The 21211-nt window shown below is 44.1% G+C and overlaps 1 protein-coding gene across 1 annotated transcript; it reads right to left on the reverse strand.

Annotated features, from left to right (window-relative positions):
• Positions 1–98: 98 nt before the first annotated feature.
• Positions 99–19554, reverse strand: l1cama (L1 cell adhesion molecule, paralog a). Its single transcript, XM_073470382.1, has 26 exons — positions 19375–19554; positions 16352–16463; positions 15657–15859; positions 14556–14678; positions 13965–14135; positions 12307–12421; positions 11778–11962; positions 11311–11442; positions 11067–11213; positions 10857–10968; positions 8953–9113; positions 8699–8858; positions 8163–8287; positions 7928–8029; positions 7333–7530; positions 7175–7245; positions 6859–7084; positions 6646–6761; positions 5383–5599; positions 4925–5047; positions 4479–4655; positions 4275–4388; positions 4020–4169; positions 3496–3627; positions 2470–2542; positions 99–1876 (listed from the first exon to the last, which is right to left on the reverse strand). Exons 1-26 carry the CDS (start codon positions 19502–19504, stop codon positions 1633–1635), a joined length of 3819 nt encoding a protein of 1272 aa, XP_073326483.1. The 5' UTR covers positions 19505–19554; the 3' UTR covers positions 99–1632.
• Between the last annotated feature and the right edge of the window lie 1657 nt (positions 19555–21211).

Below are 21211 nucleotides of genomic sequence, written 5' to 3' on the forward strand. Positions count from 1 at the left end.
CCTCAACTATGAACTATTTTTGCTAAAACAGCCAAATCTCACTGCAATCGTTAGTCAAAAACGGAAAGTTTGAATTCATAGCAACAGTACAAAGAAGAAAAATGCAACATTTTTAAATTAGGTGGTTTCAAACCTGCACATTTTCACATTTTTTATATCAAACATGGTTGGGTTCATCAAAACAACTGTAAGGGTTGTATTTACATTCTGTGGGGGGGAAAACGGGCCTTACAGGTCTTTTCATAACCACTGTTATCTCTCCGGTACCTTGAAGCTCAAAATTGTGTTAATCAGTAGCATGTAAATACAATTTACATGCCCATCTTTAAAAAGAATACATTCTCTGTGTTTGATGTAAATACCAACTGCTTGTCTTTATTATACATCATCACGCCTGTCTGCAGTATACACTTGCATTGATGAGTGTCTGAAAATAAAACCATGAGAGTTTCCACTCTCTGATCTGTAAATATACATAAATACTGCTCCCTCAAACAGTTTGTGTGGTATGAGATGGACAGGTATGAAAAGATTGTTAATTAGAGACAACAATGTTTTTAATACAGTGTAGAAAGAGACAAGGACAGATACAGAAAGCTACACATAGGTCTCGACACAAAAAATTACAATATCATCTCCAATAATGACATTACACTTCTGGTGGGAAGGCGAGAGAGTAATGACATCGATCTGGTGCTCTATGCAGACCCAGCAGGCACAGGAACTTAGAAGGAGCATGTACATATCTATAATACTGTATTATGGCTAAATAGATAGATGTAGATGCAGCTATATACACCAGATGCTACTCAGCATTTTCACAGCAAGTTCCCATAATGCATCCAATGTTATAGTAAGAAACTTGGCTTCACTTAGTTTCAATTAAAACAACTTTTATCTATGAAATGTGTCAATAAAGAGAAGGTTTTTTCCAATAAATGGTGTAGAAAACAATATGAAAAAGTGATGATATAAATAAAAGATAACAAAAGGATGTTTTGTATTCAAACTCATTTGTAAAAAATAATAAAAAATGTCACTGGCGAGTACAATCTTAGACATCGAATGGCGTTAGACGTACAAAACACGTGCGAAATCATATAAGGCATGATAAATATCTAAGATTCAAGACTTTTTACAGCAGCGTGTGCCGCCTGTTTCCCCACACTAGGCTCTACCATCATCCTCCTCCTTCAATGCACGACTCTGCATCTCTATAGGACCACACCTACGATCCCTCCGATATGTCTACCTGTACAACATTCTGTCTTTATCTTTCTATAGAGTTGTTAGCGGAGAGAGAAACAAAAGAGAGGAAAGGGAGAGAAATGAATGTTAGTCATTAAGCTCTGCTGTAAACCACACAGGTAAAGGAGGGTGAGGGGGGTCAAAGGACATCATCAGGTCAGTCAGACTTGTATCACATTGTCCACTACTTTGGACACTCCTTTGGTCAAAAAAGTCCGGTCGATCAGATGACGGCCAGGTCCATCTGAATAGTCAATATATTGATTGTGTATTGGTCGTTAAACTACGGATCAGCGAGTCAGTAGGGAACAGGAGCATATGGGCACGTATGTGTTGACATGTTTTGGTCTGATGGTTCCCCGGCGGATGGTGGGGGTTAGGGGGTTAATCGAGGATGGTGACTGAGTTGGGCATGCCATTGGTGGCTGGAGTGATGGTGGTGGGGTTGAGCGGGGAGTTGTCTCCTGGCCCCTCGCTGGGCCGACTGAACTGGCTGGCCAGGGACTCGTCCATGTTGAGCTCCGTGGTGATGGCGCTGCTGCCGTTGTAGTCCAGGTTGTCCTCGCTGCATAGCTTGCTCTCCTCGCCCAGGGACGGCAGGCTGGCAGTGCGCTTCTCCTCGAGGTCACTGAGAGCACGGAAGGGGTCAAAGCAAGACATATTATGAAAAGGCATGCTAGAATATGAGAACGGCAACAGTTTTAACAGTATAATTGCAACTTTGAAGTCATTTTTAAGTTTTAGAATGTGAAAAATTACTGATTTTCTTGATTCTTACATTATAATTAAATTGATTATTTTTGGGTTTGGCAAAATAAGACTTTTCATGACAGCACGTTGAGCTACAGGATATTTTGATTGCCATTTTTCAGTTTCTAATGTTCTATAGACAAATCGTTTACAGCAGATTAATCAATAACAAAAGTAACACATTTCACCATGATTATACCAACTGATACAGGGGAGTCAGACGGTACGTTAGGCTTTGGGATAATAAATGAGCTGGTTTGGGATAGCAAATCACAGCACAGCATACCTTTCTAGAGATCTGCAAAGCAGGGGCAGGCATTGGGGAGAAGAGGGACAATGAAAGGAACACAAAGGGTTAGGAAAACCAAACAGTGCCGAGGGAGTCAGGGCTGTGCTAGGAATCAGAATAGAAATGATCCGCAGAAACATAATGTAACACTGAAAGAGACGACGTGCATTCAGATGACAAACCTGTACTCTCCAAAAGTCTCATCCTTCATAGGCCGCGCTTCTGAGTCCATCGGCCCCTCTTCTTTATCTTTCACTGAGGAGGAGATTATTGGATTTTATTATCAGGAAGATCTCATCCATGTTTCTCTCTAAGCCACTGTCTCAGACATGGATAATGACATTCTGTCGCACGGCGAGATAACACCAAGTGGAAAAAAGAAGATAAAAAGATTTGGCCTGATCTGTAGACAGAACCTGTTGAGCGTAATAACTACAGCTATGAAAATTACTGTTAAAATACAAAACAATTTAATAATTAATTAGTCAGAATGGTCGTATTTATTATTCAATTAATCCTTGCTTTTAGCACAGACAATAAGGTTTACTTTAAAAGGAGCCAGCCACGTGTTTCTCTCTCAGGAGGAAAGAGATAAAAGGCTGGTGCTTTTCTCTGACCAGGCAGACGGTGGCCTGCAGGCTGCAGTTTCTCCTGTGGTTTGTGATTAATATTTTGAAGTCCTTTTCGGGGCAAAGCCTCTCTTTTTTATTATCACAGTAAGGAAGAGCAGGCTTCGAGGTATGTTTCACTACATGTTTGATGTGACGGCTGCAAGGAGGAAAGTTGGGCCAGTGAAAACCGGCCAATTATTTGAAGTTGAAGCCACTGTATGGATCACACCGGGAGCTGTTTGGGCAGAATTTTAAACATGGTGCAATCTTATTTAATTCTTTCCAGTAATAATAATCTTGTTTACTGCGGTGCATTACTGTAAGTGCTTGGCTTCTATTTCTACCGCAGTGTCGTTTTCATTATCAGACAGCTTTATGGCTCCAGACAGCCCAATGTTACCCACAGAGCTTGTTTAGAGCGTGACTCAGCAGTAGTCTAACATTGTATTGTTCCTGGAAACAGCCTTAGAAGGACGACCGGGTATAGGACATTCATAAAAAGAAAAAAAAGAAAGCTGTATAAGGCCTCAGCCATTTTGTATTCATCAACAGTTGAGTAATCTCTACTGATGAATGCTTAACATTCATAGCACTTGCCTGAATATTTCCCCCCTTTACTCCTCTTGATGAAGCAGAGGATGAGGAGTATAAGCAGCAGCAGCACGATGGCGCTCACAACACCAATGAACCAGCCCTGCGTGGCAAAGCTTGGCTGCATCTCTGTCACACCTTCAGTGGGGAAAAAAAAGAGGGAGAAGGAAAGAAGAGCGGGTACATTTTTTGTTTTGGTGGAAACAGGATGAAAAGGGTAGGATAAAAAAAGGAGTAGAATCTGGAGCAAAGAGACAGCGCATTATGCAGCCTGACAGGGTGGCATTTCACTTGGGAACCAAAGAATACAGCACAATACGGCAAACAAACACGAGTAATGGATCATTTCATATGGCTAACCAAGCTCTCTTTTTTTACATAAGTCTTTGAAAGCACTTCACAGGCAGTGGAGAGAACTGCAAGACACTCTCAGTAGGATCAGGCTTTATATTTAGAAGTGGGAAGCCCAGAGGAGAGAGCAGAGAAGATGAAAGGAGAGAAGTTGAATGAAGGCAGAGTGCTCGGAGTACCTGTTCCGTCTGTCTTGATGTTGGTGTCCCAGAAGGTGTTGTTGTTGTAGGTGAAGCGTAGATGATAATGAGAGCCCGGAGTCAGGCCCTGGAGTTCGTAGAAAGACTGTGAGGAGTTCACCTTCTCCGTCATCTTCCATTTACTGCCATCTGCAGAGACATGAACCATGATTGACTTTTCATCGTTTAGGATCGTTAAACTATTCCCATGATGGACTAAAAGATTGAATGTAATGAGGTTTTAGTGTACCGTACCATCTTTCTTGAGGTAGTGCACCTGGAAGCTAACATTCCTGTGTCTCTTCTTAGCCACCCAGCTGAGGTTGACTGAGTTTTCCCCCACAGACAGGCTGATGTTGGCAGGAGGCGCTGCAAGAAATTCAGTCAGAGCAATCAAACTCTTGATTTAGTGTGACTTGGTCCTCTAGGTGTCAGATCTGTGATGGTGAAGCTTTGTACCTCCGTCAAGTGTGGTGGCACCCTCCCTCTTGATGGGCTCTCCATCCCCTGCAGCAGTGCGGCCCCTCAGGTAGAAGCGGTAGTGGCTGTTGCGGTCCAGGCCCTTCAGGGTGAGGTGGGTGACCACGTGGTCGTCTATTGTCTCCACCTGCATGGGGCTGTCATCACTCTCCACAACTGACCACAGCACCGCCAAAAAAACACTCAATCACTACTTGATCTTCAACACATCGTTATGGGTGACATATGACTGACTGATGAGCATCATTAGGAGGCTTTGCTTTTGACATTTTTCTAGTCTTATTGATTTAGCTGGAAATGTATCGTGTGGTGTCATTCGCACTACTGATGTTTCTACTGATGTCTTTGTTGACACACTTATTAAAGAGAAGAATTTATGTGCCCGATATTATATTTTTTGGGATGAGGGTGTAAACGATGCTCACTCTGTTGGTACTGCAGAAGATATCCAATGAGGAGTCCATTGGGCTCGCCAGGAGGCGTCCAGACGAGGGTCATTTCTGTCTCTGAGGGGCTGTCCAGCATCAGGGACATAGGAGGACCAGGAACTAGCAGAAAACAACAGGCCTGATTAAAATGCTCTTGGCTTAAAAAATCACTACTGTCACCCATATTCCCCCAACATCTGGCTGCTCAATATTATCTAGCTCTGCCTCAATTTCACCCTCCTTCCATTTACTGCCATTCTCTGGATCTCAGTGTCATTTCCTCTGTTGTAACCCACCATCCACCCCTCCTCCCTCCCTCCCTCCCATCTTGCTCCATCTTTGTCTCTTCCTGTCTCTAATTAAATCTCTTCACCCACTTTATCTATCACCTCCCACCATTTGTCGCCCACATCCCTCTTCCACTCACGATTTTTCCCACTCTTTCTCATTCTCACCTCCCTCATGAGTCTTGAAGGACAGCGTCTCAGAGGGGGGTCCCTCTCCCTTGCTGTTGAATACAGTGACGGCCAGGGCATAGTGGGAGTATGGTCTGAGATCGCTGATCACCTTCCTCTCCTCATTGGCTCCAGTCTCAACCACCACGGTGCTCTCCGGCTCCCTGGCCCTCCGGTTTCTGTGGTGGGCCCTTGAGCCGGTTCTGGTCAAGTAGATCTGGAACAGAGAAAGCATTTGAAATTTTAAACATGTTTCCTACAAGTCTTACACTTAAATGCCCAATATGTCATTTCTGCCTCTAGGGGTCTCGAGTCAGGTGCAGAACCAGACCTTCTGGAGGAATAAACACCCGGAATCACACCGGACTCTGCTCTGATCCAGAGCCATTTACCAATGGGAGGAGAACTGAGAGAAGACTTTTATAGACTAAAAAGTGAATTAATCTTCAATCCCATTTATCAACCTGACTGCAGCAGCAATCCGCCGCGGTGACCTCCATTGCCGGGTGTTTATGTACAGTGATGTTGACTGCCGACTGCAGCTGAAGGGGAAATGTACTACACGAACGAAATCAACACCCTCTGCGTGTGCCGTTGCTTGCTAGATAGTGGCTAGTGTACAGTAAAGTAATCTGGCTGTTTGGGGCAAGTGAACACTCACACGAGGCCGCTCTGCTGGTGGTGAACACACCATTTAACAACCAAATGTATCTGTTGTGATTCAGGCAGACATTTTCAGAGGAGGGGTGATATAAAATTTATTCATGTTTAGTCTCGTTCTCGTTCGACTCTTGGTGGAAGTTATAGTGACAAGAAACCGAATGAAACACGTGATCTTGAGTAAACTGGATTTCTCTGAGTTTGAACAATGCTGGAAACATTTAGTATAATGTAAGCACACATGTCAACAATATATATAACTAAGGTCTGGTCGTTTTAATGCAGAATTGTTGAGTGATGTAGTCACACGTGAACCAACATTTTCCTATGATTGCATTAAAACTGAGTTTGCTAAAAGCTGTTTGAAAGGTATATAGAGTATGGTTTTGAATGGAACATGCATCAAAGAGAAGAGAAGCGGTAGGACTGGAGTATGGTGAGATCATCTAAAATGAAAGAAGGCTTTATTCTTCACAACCTTGAAACTAGAGAGAACTCTGAACCTCGCTTCTGCCTCTGCTCCAAACCCAGCGTATGTATTATTCATGAAGACAGGGGCTGAATATGTTATTCAAAACAACAGAGGAGATACAGCATCAGTACCTTGTACCCCTGCAGGTGTCCTCTGACCGTCTCTTTCTCCACTGCTGCCCAGGTCACTCTGATGGTAGTGCTGTTTATAAGTACAACACCCACGTCCATGGGAGCCTCCAATGGAACTGAGAGACAATGACAGACAGGATGAGTGAGATGTGAGAAAGAATACCAAGCGAAATATTTCCAGAAAAAGAAGAAGAGGAGATGTTTTTATTTTACCATCTTCTCCTGAGTAGCCAATGACGGGGTCTGGCTCAGGTCCCTCCCCTTTCTCATTGACAGCCTGAACTTTGATCTCAAAGGCAGAAAAGTTGCCGATGTCACTGACTGTGAATGGTGGTGCTGTTGTGTAGTTGGTGTGCCAGTTAGGCCCGCTGCCCACCACTCGCCTCCACAGCACCCGGTACTTGAAGTCAGGTCCATTGAAGTTACGTTTGTCCATTTCCTGCAGAGATGGGAAGAGCACCCAATAAGGTCCAAAAACATTTTATAAATATATTTTTTGATGAATTGTACATTCAGGTAACAGATGTACCTCCCAGGTGATGACCAGAGTGTCTGGGTCTGTGGACTCACTCCTCACATCTTCAGGGTTACTGTCTGGAACTGTGATTGGAAACAAGTTCAGTGTAGAGCATTGTTTGTGCATTCATTGAGACTGAAAGCTTGTGGTTACGAAACACTAGCTCTTACCTTCAGCAGGTGTGTTGTGGGTTTCAGATGGCTTGCTAGGGTCACTCTTGCCCACATCATTGATGGCAATGACCCGGAAACGGTAGGACATGTAGGGCCACAGAGGGAGGCTAGCACGCTTCTTATTTCCTGCGACTCTCTTCAGCTCTTCCCAGCCTCTCTCCTTTGAACCTTGGTCCTCAAACTCGACCACATACTCTGTGGAGAAAGAAAGAGAGAGTCAGGGAGGGATGGGGGAGAGAGGAGGTAAACAAAAACGAAGCAAGCGAAACATAAATAAATAATGGGTGACACTTTGAGCTTTACGAAGGTCTGATGCTGCAGATCAAATTATAAAACAGAGCAGCCTTTCATTTTGCCAGAGGGAGATAAATGATATGGGTTTGTTGCTCTGAGTGTTGGAATTAGACGAAGATGAAAAGTTCTGTGTTTGCATTTATGTGTGTGTCAGTGAATATCCTCCTCACTTCTTGGCACCAGTGTAAAAGTCCAGAGAAATTAAACATTTTCTCAAAAATCAAATCCATCTCAAAGCATGAAGCAGACAGGTGTGTGCAGATTTGTGGGTATCTATGTTTCTGTGTCTGTACTGAACCTAGCACGGCGCTGTTGTGGTCGTCTCCAGGAGTCCAGCTGAGGGTGACTGCACGATGCTTAGCATCAGTGATCTGGAGGAGGGCGGGAGGGTCTGGACGATCTGAAGGAGACGAGAATGACATTGTTACTACGACAACATGCACATTACAAGTTTAAACAAGTATAATTTTTAGAAAAAAATACAAAAAAAATGACTGAACAGTTTTGCAAAAATTCCGTTTTTGTGATCTTACCACATAAAGTGAGGGTGTTGCTGGCTTCAGCCATGTCCAGCTTAGTGATGACCTGACATGTGTACACGCCCTCATCATTTTCGCCCACATTGGCTATTATCAGGTCCGGTCCTTCAAATGTGTATCTGAGGACAAAGGGTCATCATTGTTATCCTCATAAATTGTGATCATCTTCCTTCATCGTGTTTGCTTTCTTATATATGTTACCACAACTATTTATGTAATTGTTTGTTTATGTAATATGGATAATATAGATAAATATTGTTACATGGGAAATGTGACAGATGCGATGTATACATGGTGTCTAGCTAAAGCTCATTTAGACACTGCTCCTTGAAAACTGGCCAATACATTGGAGTTGGAGCAACGACAGGGAGAAAACAGCTGTCTGTGTTGAACCTCGAACCTCGTTAGGCTTTGAGATTCAGAGTAAAATAAAAAACAAACAAATGGATAAAATTATAATCATCCTGTCAGTGAATTCTAACACTATCATTATTATTGTCAGCGCTCTAATGCATTGAATTCAGTCTTACTTTTCATCACTGTGGGACTCAAAGAGCTTCTGATCGTTCTTTCTCCACTGAATGAGCGGAGTGCCGAGTTTGGGGTCAACAAGGGACAGACAGGTGAAGATGGCCGTGTTCCCAGGCTGCACTTTCAGAGCCTGAGGAGGTGACAGGATCACTGTCCTGTCTGGAGGAGAAAGCAAGGAGACATATGATGCTGAGAAAAGGCTACATGAGGTGCAAATAACATCAGCTGCTAAGGGACACGGTGTCTCACTCACTGAGCACTTCCAGCTCGGCGCTGATAGACAAGTTGCTGTACTGCACGGAGCAGGTGTAGATGCCCTCGTCGTCGTGGGTGATATTCGAGATCTCGAGCCCCCCGTTGGTGAGCAGGTTCACTCTTGGGTCCGCCAGTAGGGAAGTCAGGCTGGCGCTCTCCCTGGAAAAGACAAACACACATGTATCCGAAAACTCACATTAGTATTATGACGTTTTTTTTTAGCATTGTATCTAACTTGTTATTACAGCTTAATTTATCCACTTATCTCAATAAGATTTTCCTAATCCAAAAGACATTTTTGAGAATGACTAGCTTTGCTAAAAGATGAAAATTACAGACATAACGTTCTATGTAAATTGTACATTTATATCAATTTATTAATTACTGGTAAGTCTTGAAAATTGGATGATTTACAAAATCTATATTTGTTTGTATAACTATTGATATTTATATAGGGGAAGTATCTTCATGAGCCACTTTTTCCTCTCAGAGGGGTCCAAAAGTCTCAGTCAGAATACTTTTATTTTGCATTTGTTTCTAATGCGATTCTATTTTTTAAACATTTTTTTAACAAATGATAATATGATATAGGTGAAAATTTGAACCTTTGAAAAATGTCCATTTCAATTTCAGAATATCTTGACAGCATGCACTGGAGCGGGCATCGACTCAACAAGTTTGTGTAAAACCTGATGACTCATGTTATCCCAGCAAGATTTGATAGAGATCCAAAGAGCTTGGAGGAAAGTCCATGACAGTCAGGACTCCTTGGTCTTCTTTGGTCCTCAAGTAGTTCTGTCAAAGCTTTGAGGTGTGTTTGCAATGATTATCCTGCTGCAGTATGAATCATTCCCCACAAAGATCAAACCAGAGGGTGTTGCACGCCTCTGAAGAATGGAGTGGTACTTCTCCTTTGTTAGGGACGGAGTCAATCCTGTCCAGAGTCAAGAGAAGGCAAAACAGCCCCCAACTTGAATCTTCCCACCACCATGTTTCACTTTTGGTTTGTTTCACTGGGGTATTATTCTCTCTCCTGTTCATCTCCTTACATACACCCTTCTGTTGCTGGCATAAATCTCTAACTTGGATTCATCAGTAAATAGGACTTTTTCCATCCACAGTGAAATTCTGGTATTTCTTAGCCCATCTCAAGTGTGCGGCCTTGTTTTAGAAACTGCTACTCCTCCTCTGAGACCACTACATGACAGCCTTCTTTTGACAGGACTTTTGATGATTGGGGTTCGGTGTTGTTTATTTAGCAAAGTCTGTATCTGTGATGAAGTTGCTTTTGTGTTTCTGTAAGCGTGAAGTATTGAGCTTCTGATGGTGTGGTCCCCTTGTGTCTGCCTGATCGTGCTTGGAATAATACTGATCCAGTTTCGGTAAAGCATTTTAGAGCTCCATGCACTGCCCCCTTGGAAACCTTGAGTCTAGTCATGATTTGACGCTGAGAAAGCCCCTCTTTGCTTAGAAGAACTATTCAACTTCTGATACTTTCTCCTACTTTCTGCATCCTTAGACTTTCTTATTATTTCTAGGTTTACGTGACAATATTAGAGATTTTCAATGTGGTCTCAGACTGTTGCAAATAAACTAAAAATAAACTTAGAAACTTGGCAAGCAGAGTTAGAAATAAACCTTCTCGGCTACTGAAGGTGCTGATGAATTCATCAGTTCAATTTGGCTTTTTCACCAGAAAGAACAGAGCCTGGTTGGATACCCACCACACTGACAAAATCCACAGTCACAGCCCAGATGTAACAGCATTTGGCTGTTAATTTATGCATATGAAGAGCTACCTACGCAAAAATACCACCTCTGTGAAATATGAAAATCTGCCAGACAGCACACTAGAATACACAATATAATACAACACAGTTAAACAGAATAAGAGGGTCTCACCATATGACTTTAGGTTTGGGAGAGCCAAAGGTCTCACAGTCCAGTGAAGCCTTCGACCCCTCTGTAAATGTGTACATATTCATGTCCTCAGTCAGGATCTGGGGAGCCAGCTCTGAAACAACACACGCAAAAAGATGTGAGACACACACACACAGAAGTACACATAGAAAAAACTGTTAAATAAGTGACATGTACAAAGCAAACATTCACCGATGACATAGACATTAGCGTTGGTCAGGATGTTCCCATGCTTGTTGGAGGCCTGGCACTGGTAGATGGCAGTGTCTCCGTAGTTGACGTCCTTTAGGATTAGAGATCCGCTCGCTGTCAGGGAACGTCTGGGTTCCGCGTCAGTCGCTGTTAAAAAAAAACAAAAAACACACAGTCAAAACACACACACAGTGTTTGAGGTTGTGTGTTGTGCATTCGCAGGGGGGGGGGTCTGTGCACCGACCTGAGAGGGCTTTCCCGTTCCTGGTCCAGCTGATGATAGGAGAGGGGATGCCGTCCGCCTGGCAGTCTAGTTTGACAGTCTCGCCTGGGGCATATAACTGACTGACTGGTTCGTTGGTCCAGTAGGGAGCCGCTAAAAGGGACAGGATATTTAATTACAAACAGGCAAACAAGCAAAACATTATCAAACCTTTGCAATTCTCAGTAAGACTGATGTGTTGAGATTCACAGGTCTACAAGATGTCAAAGCCTCATAAATGTGGCGACTAATCACAAAACTGTGATTTTGTCATCGACTCTTGCAAGCGCCCTAACTTTGTTAAATTGCAAAGTACTTTTTAACCTAAAGAATAAAGGTGACAGACAATTTTGCACATTCATATGTAAGATCACAATACATAATTCTCAAAATATCCTTACTTCACATGCAATTTAGCGTATGCATGGGCAGGAGCGTGTGTGACGTACCTTCCACAGTCACAGTATAAGTGTGTGTGGCCTTCCCCTGGGAGTTCTCAGCGATACACTGGTACTCGCCCCCATCGCTCTCAGAGATATTACTGAAGCGCAGGCGGCGGTCGAACATATCTTTGTTGGTCCGAGTTTCAGATAGCTCGCCGTCCTTTCTCAGCCACGACACTTTGGGAGTTGGACTGAAGAGGAGGAGAAAAGGGGGATGTGAATGAGGAAAGGACACATGGAACAGAGAGAGGAGAAATAAAAGTGAAGTATGTTGTTTGAAAGTGAGACATGAAATGAATAAGGCAGGCAGAGAGAGAAAGAGACATGCAGGGTGAGAAGAGAAGAAATGAAATGAGAAGGCAGTGAGAGGCAGAGTCAGCAGGAGACAGCAGAAGACAGATAATGGAATGTAGAGAGTGTAGGGAGGCAGGAGGAGGGGGAGAGATGGATGAGAGGCAGGTAAGATTGATTAAAAGGAGTGGCTCAAGTTTTGTGATTGATGGGGGCACACACATATGCACACGCAGACACTCACAGGCCTTGGACGATGCACTCAAGCTCAATGGTCTGGCCCCTGAGGGCATGGTAAGAGCTGTGACTTCCAGTAGGTCTCATCATGTGGGGCCTCCTGTTCCGCAGTACGGAGTTGGCTGAAGAAAGAGAGGTGGAAACACAAAGAGGATGCAGAGAGAGATTCATACATATGTATGGGTAATTTTCAAATTGCCGTGCTGCTGACACAGCAGCCACTTTAGAGACTCGGACACAAACACACACACAGATGCAGGGTGTGGAATCCTGTGGAGAAGACTTTAGCTTTCTAACATCGCATCATCATACAGATTTTCTAGGCACACACACATACAGAGAGGTCTCATGTTAACATGTGCTCATCTTTCTGACCTCTAGTTGGGCCACAGATGCTGGCAGCCACATCTCAGTGTGAGCTGCATCTCATTACCGCTGGACTGAGGAGGTGATGGGCCCCCTGCCGGCTCTGGGACCGTCTACTGGATACGGTGCTGCTTCGGTCAGCACTACATGTCACCACATGGGGGTGAGTTGACTTTGGTTTAACTATGTGGCCTCTTGTGGCCTCAGTGGCTCTTAAACTGTCATTCTGAATATTTATCACACTGCATCCCATGTGCTAATTTCATGTACAGCCCTAAACAGTATTTTACTGTAAAAGATTTATCTTAAATAAAGAAAATGAGTAAGACAACTGGTTGCTGTCAAATTGTCCAGACTATTTTTCAAAATTACTGTACTTTATGTAATCACAATACATGTAATGAGAACAGTGAAAACAAATATAATATATGTAGCCATGCTGGCAGCGCGGTGATCGTCTGACTTTTCCTCGCTCCACCAAGACACCAAGTATGTAGTTTTATAAAAAAATGTTTCAACAGCCATTAGATGGATTGCCATGAAATCTGGCACGGACATTAATATTGCCCTCGGGTTGAATTGTAATCACCGTGGTGGGTTTTTTTATCGAGCACCATCATCAGGTCAAAATCGTAATCTGTTTATGATCAAATACCTGCCAATTAATGACATTCCTGTCAACCTCAGCTGTGCTTTGTGTTCAGTGCAGATTAGCAAATGTAAGCATGTCAACACACTAAAGATGGTGAGCATTATACCTGCTAAACATTTTAACATAGCTATTGTAAACATTTTATCATTCTGTCTTTAGCATTTGGCTGTAATCAGCACTGTGCCTAACTGCAGCGTCACAGATCTGCATTGAACCTATTTTACACCGAAGAAAACTGTTGACAGGGTGTTAACTTCTTCTCGACAGAGATGTTGCTGTTGCATTTATAAACTGTAATTTCTGTCAGTGAGGTGGCAGCAGAAATCTCAACTGCAGGAATATTGAAACCCATTCCTATCTGCTTGTCTAGAAACGACTAGAGGCGTAGGTGAGAAAATATCTTTTTGTAATTTAAGTGACTCTAAATTGTTTAAGAATACATTAGGAGATGTGGGGCCGTTTTGTTTGACATTTACATATAGGCCCTAATATACTGTAGCCTGGCCTTTCCATAGAATTAAATTTTTGGAAAAAGTTTTGAACACTTGTAATGTAATGAATAAAAGCAGTCTTAGCTCAAAGATGCATCTCTGTCACTCAGTTCAGTTCAGGTCAGTTTATATTAGATCATCCCGAGCAAAACTCACAGGGGTTGACAGTAAGAGTGATGGGTTCCTTGGCCAGAATGGTGCGCGTTGCCAGGTACTGGACGTTGCAGGTGTAGTCATCCCTGCTGTCCTCAGTTGTCAAATGGGCAAAGTATAGGTTGCCATCCTTCCCCACCACCACCCGATCACTGAGCTCGATATGATGCAGCCCTGCAGAAAAAGGAGACGATAACAGATAGAGGCAGCGGAAAAAAACGGGAGAGAGAAAGAGGAGCTTAACAGCAGAATAAAATAGTGAGATGAAATATCAGAGGGAGCCATTGAGATACAATGAGATGAGAGAAATAGAGAAAATGATGATAAAGAGACGTGGGAGAAAAGGGGTAAGAATAGACTCTGCTCAGTCTACAAAAGGTACTGAAGAGGTTTTCAGAAAAGTAAAACATCCAGGGATAGATACATTCATGGAAGGTTATTCTGGACATTTCATGAGAAATAAATAATCAACTACCTCTCTATGATGTGAAAAGAGTAGACAACGAAAGGATGGATAGAGTGTCTAAGTGGCGGATTTATCTAGGAGACAGGAAGGATGTAATGAAAGGAGAGATGGAGAGGTAATGTACTCACTCCAGTCCATCCAGTGGATGATAGGCTGCATAGAGCTCTGTGGGGGGTTGCACTTCAGAACAATACTGTTTCCCTCGTCAGACTTCATGTTGACCTTCTTTTCTTTCTGCTGGGATGGGGGAGCTAAAGGGAGGCAAGAGAGGGAAAACACACACCTGTTAGTGTGTACACAAACATGTATACAGCCACCTGTGCACACATTTCCTGCGTCATGTCAAGATTGCCTTAGGCAATTCACATCGTGTGTTGACTTCACGCACACAATGCAGTGGATGAGGAGTTTTATCTATAAAATCCCAGTTTGAGGAACTTTAAAATTTAGGGAGAGGTGCATTCAGAGAAGGCGCCAGGTTCTTTTGTCTTGCAGAAGCGGAATGACGCGGTTTGTGAGTCATATGTGTTTGCCCCCCTCCCCACCCCTTTTCTCATTGTTGATAACCCAACAGGAGCTACTGAAGAGTGCTTCACATGAAACCGTTGTCAGGGAAACTGTGAAGGAAGGAGGTCGCCCAGGAGAGAGGCAGTCACACAGGTGGATGGATACACAGAGGTGCTCTTTACTTTTGCCCAGGGGCCCATGTGTGTTAGTGTGTGTGTGTGTGTGTACGTGAGTGTATGCTGATTATCATGTTATTGCATGTAATTATATTCTGGGTGGCGGTATACTGGGAGCGCTCGGTGTGAGCCTCCATCTGCTAACAAATGAGCTCTCTATAAAGCAGGGCAAGGGAAAGGTTTATACGCAGGCGCCTCTCCGCTTTCACAGCTTTGTAAATCACTCTGTTATTGCTGATAAAACCGACAACAAGAACACAGCTCGCTTCTAATCTGGACCTTGAAGGCATTCACAGGAGCGCTAACGCTGAAACTGGCATCTATAAAGGACATGTAGCTCCTCTGATGTGATGCAGTGTGTTTGAAGACATACCAGAGGATGTTTGATTAGTCTGATGCTATTTCAGCTGGTGTTATTCATGTCTCAGATCATTACAAATCAGCAAATACTCACTGAGCATGACAGAATCTGAGTATTTAACCATCAAATTTTAATGACTGGTCAGCGGTTGCTTTAGGATTAATAAGCTGTCAGCGCGCTCTTACCATCAGTGTTGAGTATGGCCTCATTAGAGACAGCAGTCCCCAGATTGTTGGTGGCGTAGCAGACGTATTTGCCTTGGTACTGCTTCAGGGTGTCCATGGTATTACTGAGTGTGTAGAACGCAGATGAGCCAGTGCGCTCAGAAACCTTCAGCTCCGGGTCGCTGCCTGGGTCAAACTCCTGTCCATCCTTGGTCCATCGGAAACTTGAGCGAAGAAAAAGAAAATCTGTAAAAAAACTGATGGTGCTGTGCTCACTCAAGTATCAAAGTCAGAAAAATCATTTCCATGCCTTTGAAGAAAACAGTTTTAACACATACAAGATGTCCTTACATGTCAGTGGCTTTAATGAATTACTGCAAAATTTACACGAGATGCCCCAGTGGGACTCATAAGCTTGTGCTGTGTAATTGCGATATTCATCTTTTCCTCGCCAGTTGGAGCACTTTTCCACTTCAGAGCAGCTAAGACACTCTGAAAAGATTGCTCCAGGGCTTAATGACATTTATCCCTTGTTGGAATGAGAAGTCTGACTGGGAGAATCTGTGCTCTCATGTAATACTAATATGTAGATGTCAGCTGAACAAGGAGAGGGAAGGTCACTGTTCTCACTTGTCTAAAAAAGAAAACCTGTGGCGAGGCTCCTCCATGAGTAATATAGCTTCTTTTTTAGTTTGTGCGTGTGTGAGAGGACTAACGTGGGTGAAGGGTTGCCGTTGGCTTCGCAGCTCATGACGAGGTCCTCGACACTAAAGACGGTGACAGACTCCGGCTGTGTGGTGATCGTCGGAGGTTTCTTGACTTCTTGGACTAAACACAGTTAAACGAGTTAAAAAGCAGGCTTGTGTGCTGTTACACACCTGTATGGTTTGAACAGATTGAGACACATGCACACACTGCAGTCTTCCTCTGCATGACCTGCTTTCATTCTGCTGTAATAACTCTAACTATGACACAGACACATATATCACACACATCTCTACGGCTGTTGGTAGGCTCAGCAAACAGCACAGAATAATCAGAGATACCACTTTCATACTTTAACAACTGCCGATAAGTATATTCAGTCAATATCACTTAAAAAGACTCCCCAGAGGAAGAGATGAAATGTAGGACGAGGGAAATGGTGAGAGTAAGAAAGCAGGCAGGAGAAAATGGGTTGAGATGAGAGGAAATTGATATGGCGTAATGTAAAAGGGAGAGTTCATGTAAAAGAGATATACAGTGCAGCGCTCCTGGTGAGACTGAGAGACAGGAATGAGTCTGCGGGGAAATGAAGCAGGGATTTCGAAGGGGGAAAAAGTAATGACGGCCAGAAGAGGTTTCTCTTTCTCTGTCACCACTGTCCATAACAGCCATAAAGCAAAGCCTCGATAACAGACTCATAAAAACCTACATGCTGGGATTTGGTGCCACTGCTGTATTGAACCAGCGTGTTTGATTTCTTCGCATGCTTTATGGCCCATGTCATGTTTTTATGTTCTGCTATTCAATACTTATAGACAGAAATTTAAATCTTTTTTTCCTCCACAGAGCTTCGGTGACTACACACACAGCCTCGAATGGAGGTCACAGCTTGTTGGTAGAGTCTTTAATTTGACTCAAACGGAAAGAGACAGGGCCCGAGTCAGAGTTGAATTTACATTATGTAGGTAAATGAGTAAAGGAGGACACAGAGACGGAGGGTGGGGGAGAAGAAGGCGGTGGAGATGAGAGCTAAGCGGACAGGGGAGGTGGATGGAGGAGCACATGCAACAGAGGAAACAGAGCAAAGAGAGATGGAGATAAAAGGGCGGAAAACAAACAAGGGGTAGATTCACAGAGATTTAGGAGGAGACGGATAGGACGAGTGAGAGAATTTAATGAAAGAATTCCCACTGATACAGGAAATAAGCCCATTTCCTCAGCTGATCAAATTGAAGTTCGGGCTGCAGGCGCTGCTCCATTATTGGCAGAGGAGGAGGAGAGGAGCCGGTGCTTAGTGCTTTAACTCCTCTTTATTTCCCCGCGTCTTTGATCTGACAGCCCTGCTGTCTCCTCACAGACAGCAGCTCCTCACACTTCCTCCTCCCTGCTCCTAAAGGGAACTCACCTATTGGGAGCCAATGAGGCTAAACACACACCCACGCACAGAAAAGAGCGCACAGAAACGGGCGCATACGCACACCACAGCACAAACACACATCCACACAATGCAAACACTCATGCACGATAACAGATGCGTAAACATGGACACTCGCACAGAAGCATAACACTGCAAATGCACACTAATGCCAGATTCATTAAAGTGCAGCACACAGTGCAACAGGACTTTTACTGTGTGCTGGATGGAAAATAACCTCTCCGGCATAATGAAAGTGTTTACAATAAGGTTTGCCAGCGCCTGCATTAAGACAGATGGACGTCAATAAAGTCAAAAGCACTTACGATCACTTATGTGGTCTGTTAGTCCACAGTGGAGGCAAGAGTAAAGACAAGGAGGAAAAAATATTTTAGTGTCAGTGAACAAGAAGAAGAAAGGGAAAAACAGATAGATAGATAGATAGATAGATAGATAGATAGATAGATGGATAGATGGATAGATAGATAGATAGATAGATAGATAGATAGATAGATAGATAGATAGATAGATAGATAGATAGATAGATAGATAGATCGATAGAGATAGTTTTACTGATAATTGAACAACAATTATGATACATGGACAATAAAGCAGTGTAATGTCTCCTGTAATGGGGCGTAGCTTTTAACCCCAGCCTCCTTGACACACACATTCTAGCCCATCTCCTTTATTGATCCCGATCGTGACTCTCATTGACATGGCCGAGGCTCACTAATTGAAAGGCAGGGGACACCTTGACCTTTTACATCTTTGACCTGCTCCTCCTTCCTCCTCCTCATCATCTTCCCTTCATCCTCCTCCGCCCTTTCGGCCCCCGTGTCACCCCGACCCTTCTGGGATTCAATCGGGAGATTTACTGCATCTCATCATCATTTACAGAGTCATGCGCGTGAGAGCGCATGTGCGGTTGCTTGTTTGTACACACACACTTTTGAATGCTGCGTGGGCGGTGAAGGACTGACTCACTGCAAGTAGTCTTAGATAAAGAATGCACAACAGAAGCAGCAGTGGAAACAATATTCCCTCCCTCCCTCCCTCTCCCTCCATTGGAGCTCTGTGGGCAGGCCGGCAGCAGCAGAGGAGATGAAGATCAATTTCCCTGCAGGGCCACAAGCTCAGCTGTATGTCTAATGCCCACATATTGCATCGAGGAGGAGGAAGAAATGAGGGCGAGTGAGGAGAAACCTTGCTGGATTTTTGTTGTGTAACTCAATTGTTGATTAAATTACTCCCCAATCAGATTCTGGTTTGCACCAAGGAAACCAGATCAATACTGGGACTAATCCATGCAGTATGAGGGGATCAATTACAAAGTAATTAGACGCACCACCGGCACAGATGAGTGCGAACCAAAGAAACCTCAGACAGGGTTGAATTTCGAGCATAATAGCGCAATTCAACCCTGAACATTTGAGGTTACCGAAAGAGAAAACACATGTTCATGTCTCCTCATTTGCACTAATTAATCATGATGAAAGATCATTATTAGAGTGCTTTGATGAATCAACAATGTAATTAACACAACAAACAGATCTTTGAACCTCATGGAAGCATTCAGCTACCATTGTTATGAATGGTACGGCACAAATCTGTACTCACAGTTGGGGGGTATGTGTATGACTGCTCGGCTGGGCTGGGCAGCGAGGGAGAGGAGGAAGAGGAGGAGGGGGAGGAGGCGTGAGGAGCACTGCCCCCTACTGCCAACCTGCTGTCGCTGCGTTTGAGGCATTGCTCACTGTCCCATCAAAGTCCCACCTGCTCACACACACGTGCAGTAAAATGCACACAGAGGGCAACCTCACACGCACACACTTGTGCAGAGCAAGTGTGAGGCTGTGTTTCTTTTCCAGGAGGCCTTGGCTTTGCCTCGTCTGTCTTTGGTCCCCCTTGTCTTCTCTCTTTTTTTCCCACTGTCTTCTTTAAGTCACGTCCACGCCCTCCTGCTGGTCTCCGCTCTGAAAGATAAAAGAGAGAGGGGGGGAGAGGGGGGTGTGAGGGGAGGACAAGAGGAGAAGCGAGAGGGAGGGGCAGAGAGGGGGCCATGTGTCAGAATGGGAGAAAAATTACCCTGCACCATGTGGTCAGACCTATACACAGGCCGAGGCGTGCAGTTAACACGCCAATCAAGAGCCGACAATCGCACATCCCAACAAAAAACACCAACAATGCCTATCACCGAACCTGTTCCTGTAAAACAAATCTCCATTTGGTTAATTATGTGACCAGTGGCCCATATGGAAGGGCCAGTCAGCAGGACAGATGGACAGAATACCACAACAAGAAGCTGAACAGAACCTCCCAGCTCCCAGATGGGCTGTGGACAGACAAATGCAGATTGATGAAGTGTCAAATCAGATAATACGCAAGACAGACAAACAAATAGTTGATAATTAGGTTGACTGCTCATGGCTGCGTCACCAGAACTGAACAGTTCTCGGTGTACTTGGGCGACGACGGTGCTGTGATAAGTGTGCGATAAAGATGCTATCAGTTGCGGTGTGCGAGGCGAGCCACCCCTGCTAGGAGTCTATCCGTTCTCCATCTGTACCCTTGGATCCGGTCCTCGCCACAACATGCAGGCTGTCCTCCCCCGCGGCACCACGTGGCGCAGCCCGCTGACTGTTTACACTACTCAGTATCACACACAAAGAACTGTTACAGCACACCATGATTAAGACGTGCATGTGAGACAAAAGAAAATGGCGATAATAGAGAGAGGATGCGTCTTTGGCAGCTCTGCGGTAATGGCAGCCTGATTGAAAGAATCTTGGCTCCACACAGAGCTGTTTTGTTGGCAGTGCCACAACGGAGTGATGGGTGACCTTGGAGAGAGGGGGAAGGTCAGGGAGGAGAGGAGATGAGAATGATGGAGAAGAGTGGGAGTGATAAGAGGGTGGAGAGACGTCATTATCATTCATTTTCCAGTGGAAGGTTGATTACTATACTGTGGGTATCTCCATGCCACTCGTTGAAGAATGTATTGAACAATATCTCAGAAAGAGAAGCAGGGATGTGGGGTTTGTCTACATCAATAGAGCCAAATTAGATTAAATTAAAGACCAAACAAGAGCTGAGCTCTTAATAAGGCAGTTTAAACTAAGCATTAGGATTAAATGAGCCATTACACTAACTTGCTTTCCTTGTCAGAAGAATGGAACAACAAGCGCACAGACAGGGAGAGGAAGGAGGGGTGAAGTGGGAGGACTTTAGGGGAAGATAAAGAGGAAAAGTGGAATTGAAGAGGAAAGTGGAGAGGGAGAGGCGGAGGTGAGGGAGGAGAGAGGCAGAGTGAAGGAGGGAGGGTGAGAGGTGATGGGAGGAGTGGAGGGATGTGGAGGAGGAGGGATGACAAAGGGTGACAGCTGTGACGCTAATCCTTTCCATCTACTCGCGCACATACACACACATGTGCAAGCTCTCCCAATCAGTGCGCATC

The sequence above is a fragment of the Pagrus major genome, chromosome 7 (assembly GCF_040436345.1).
Source record: "Pagrus major chromosome 7, Pma_NU_1.0".
Taxonomy (NCBI): Eukaryota; Metazoa; Chordata; class Actinopteri; order Spariformes; family Sparidae; genus Pagrus; species Pagrus major.

Coding starts and splice junctions, on each gene's coding strand:
- l1cama (XM_073470382.1), bottom strand. CDS start 19,504: ATGCCTCAAACGCAGCGACAGCAGGTTGGCAGTAGGGGGCAGTGCTCC. Junction 5,600..6,645: donor GACACCTGCAGGGGTACAAG/GTACTGATGCTG, acceptor TCTCTGTTCCAG/ATCTACTTGACCAGAACCGG. Junction 2,543..3,495: donor TAAAGGGGGGAAATATTCAG/GCAAGTGCTATG, acceptor TCTCCTCCTCAG/TGAAAGATAAAGAAGAGGGG.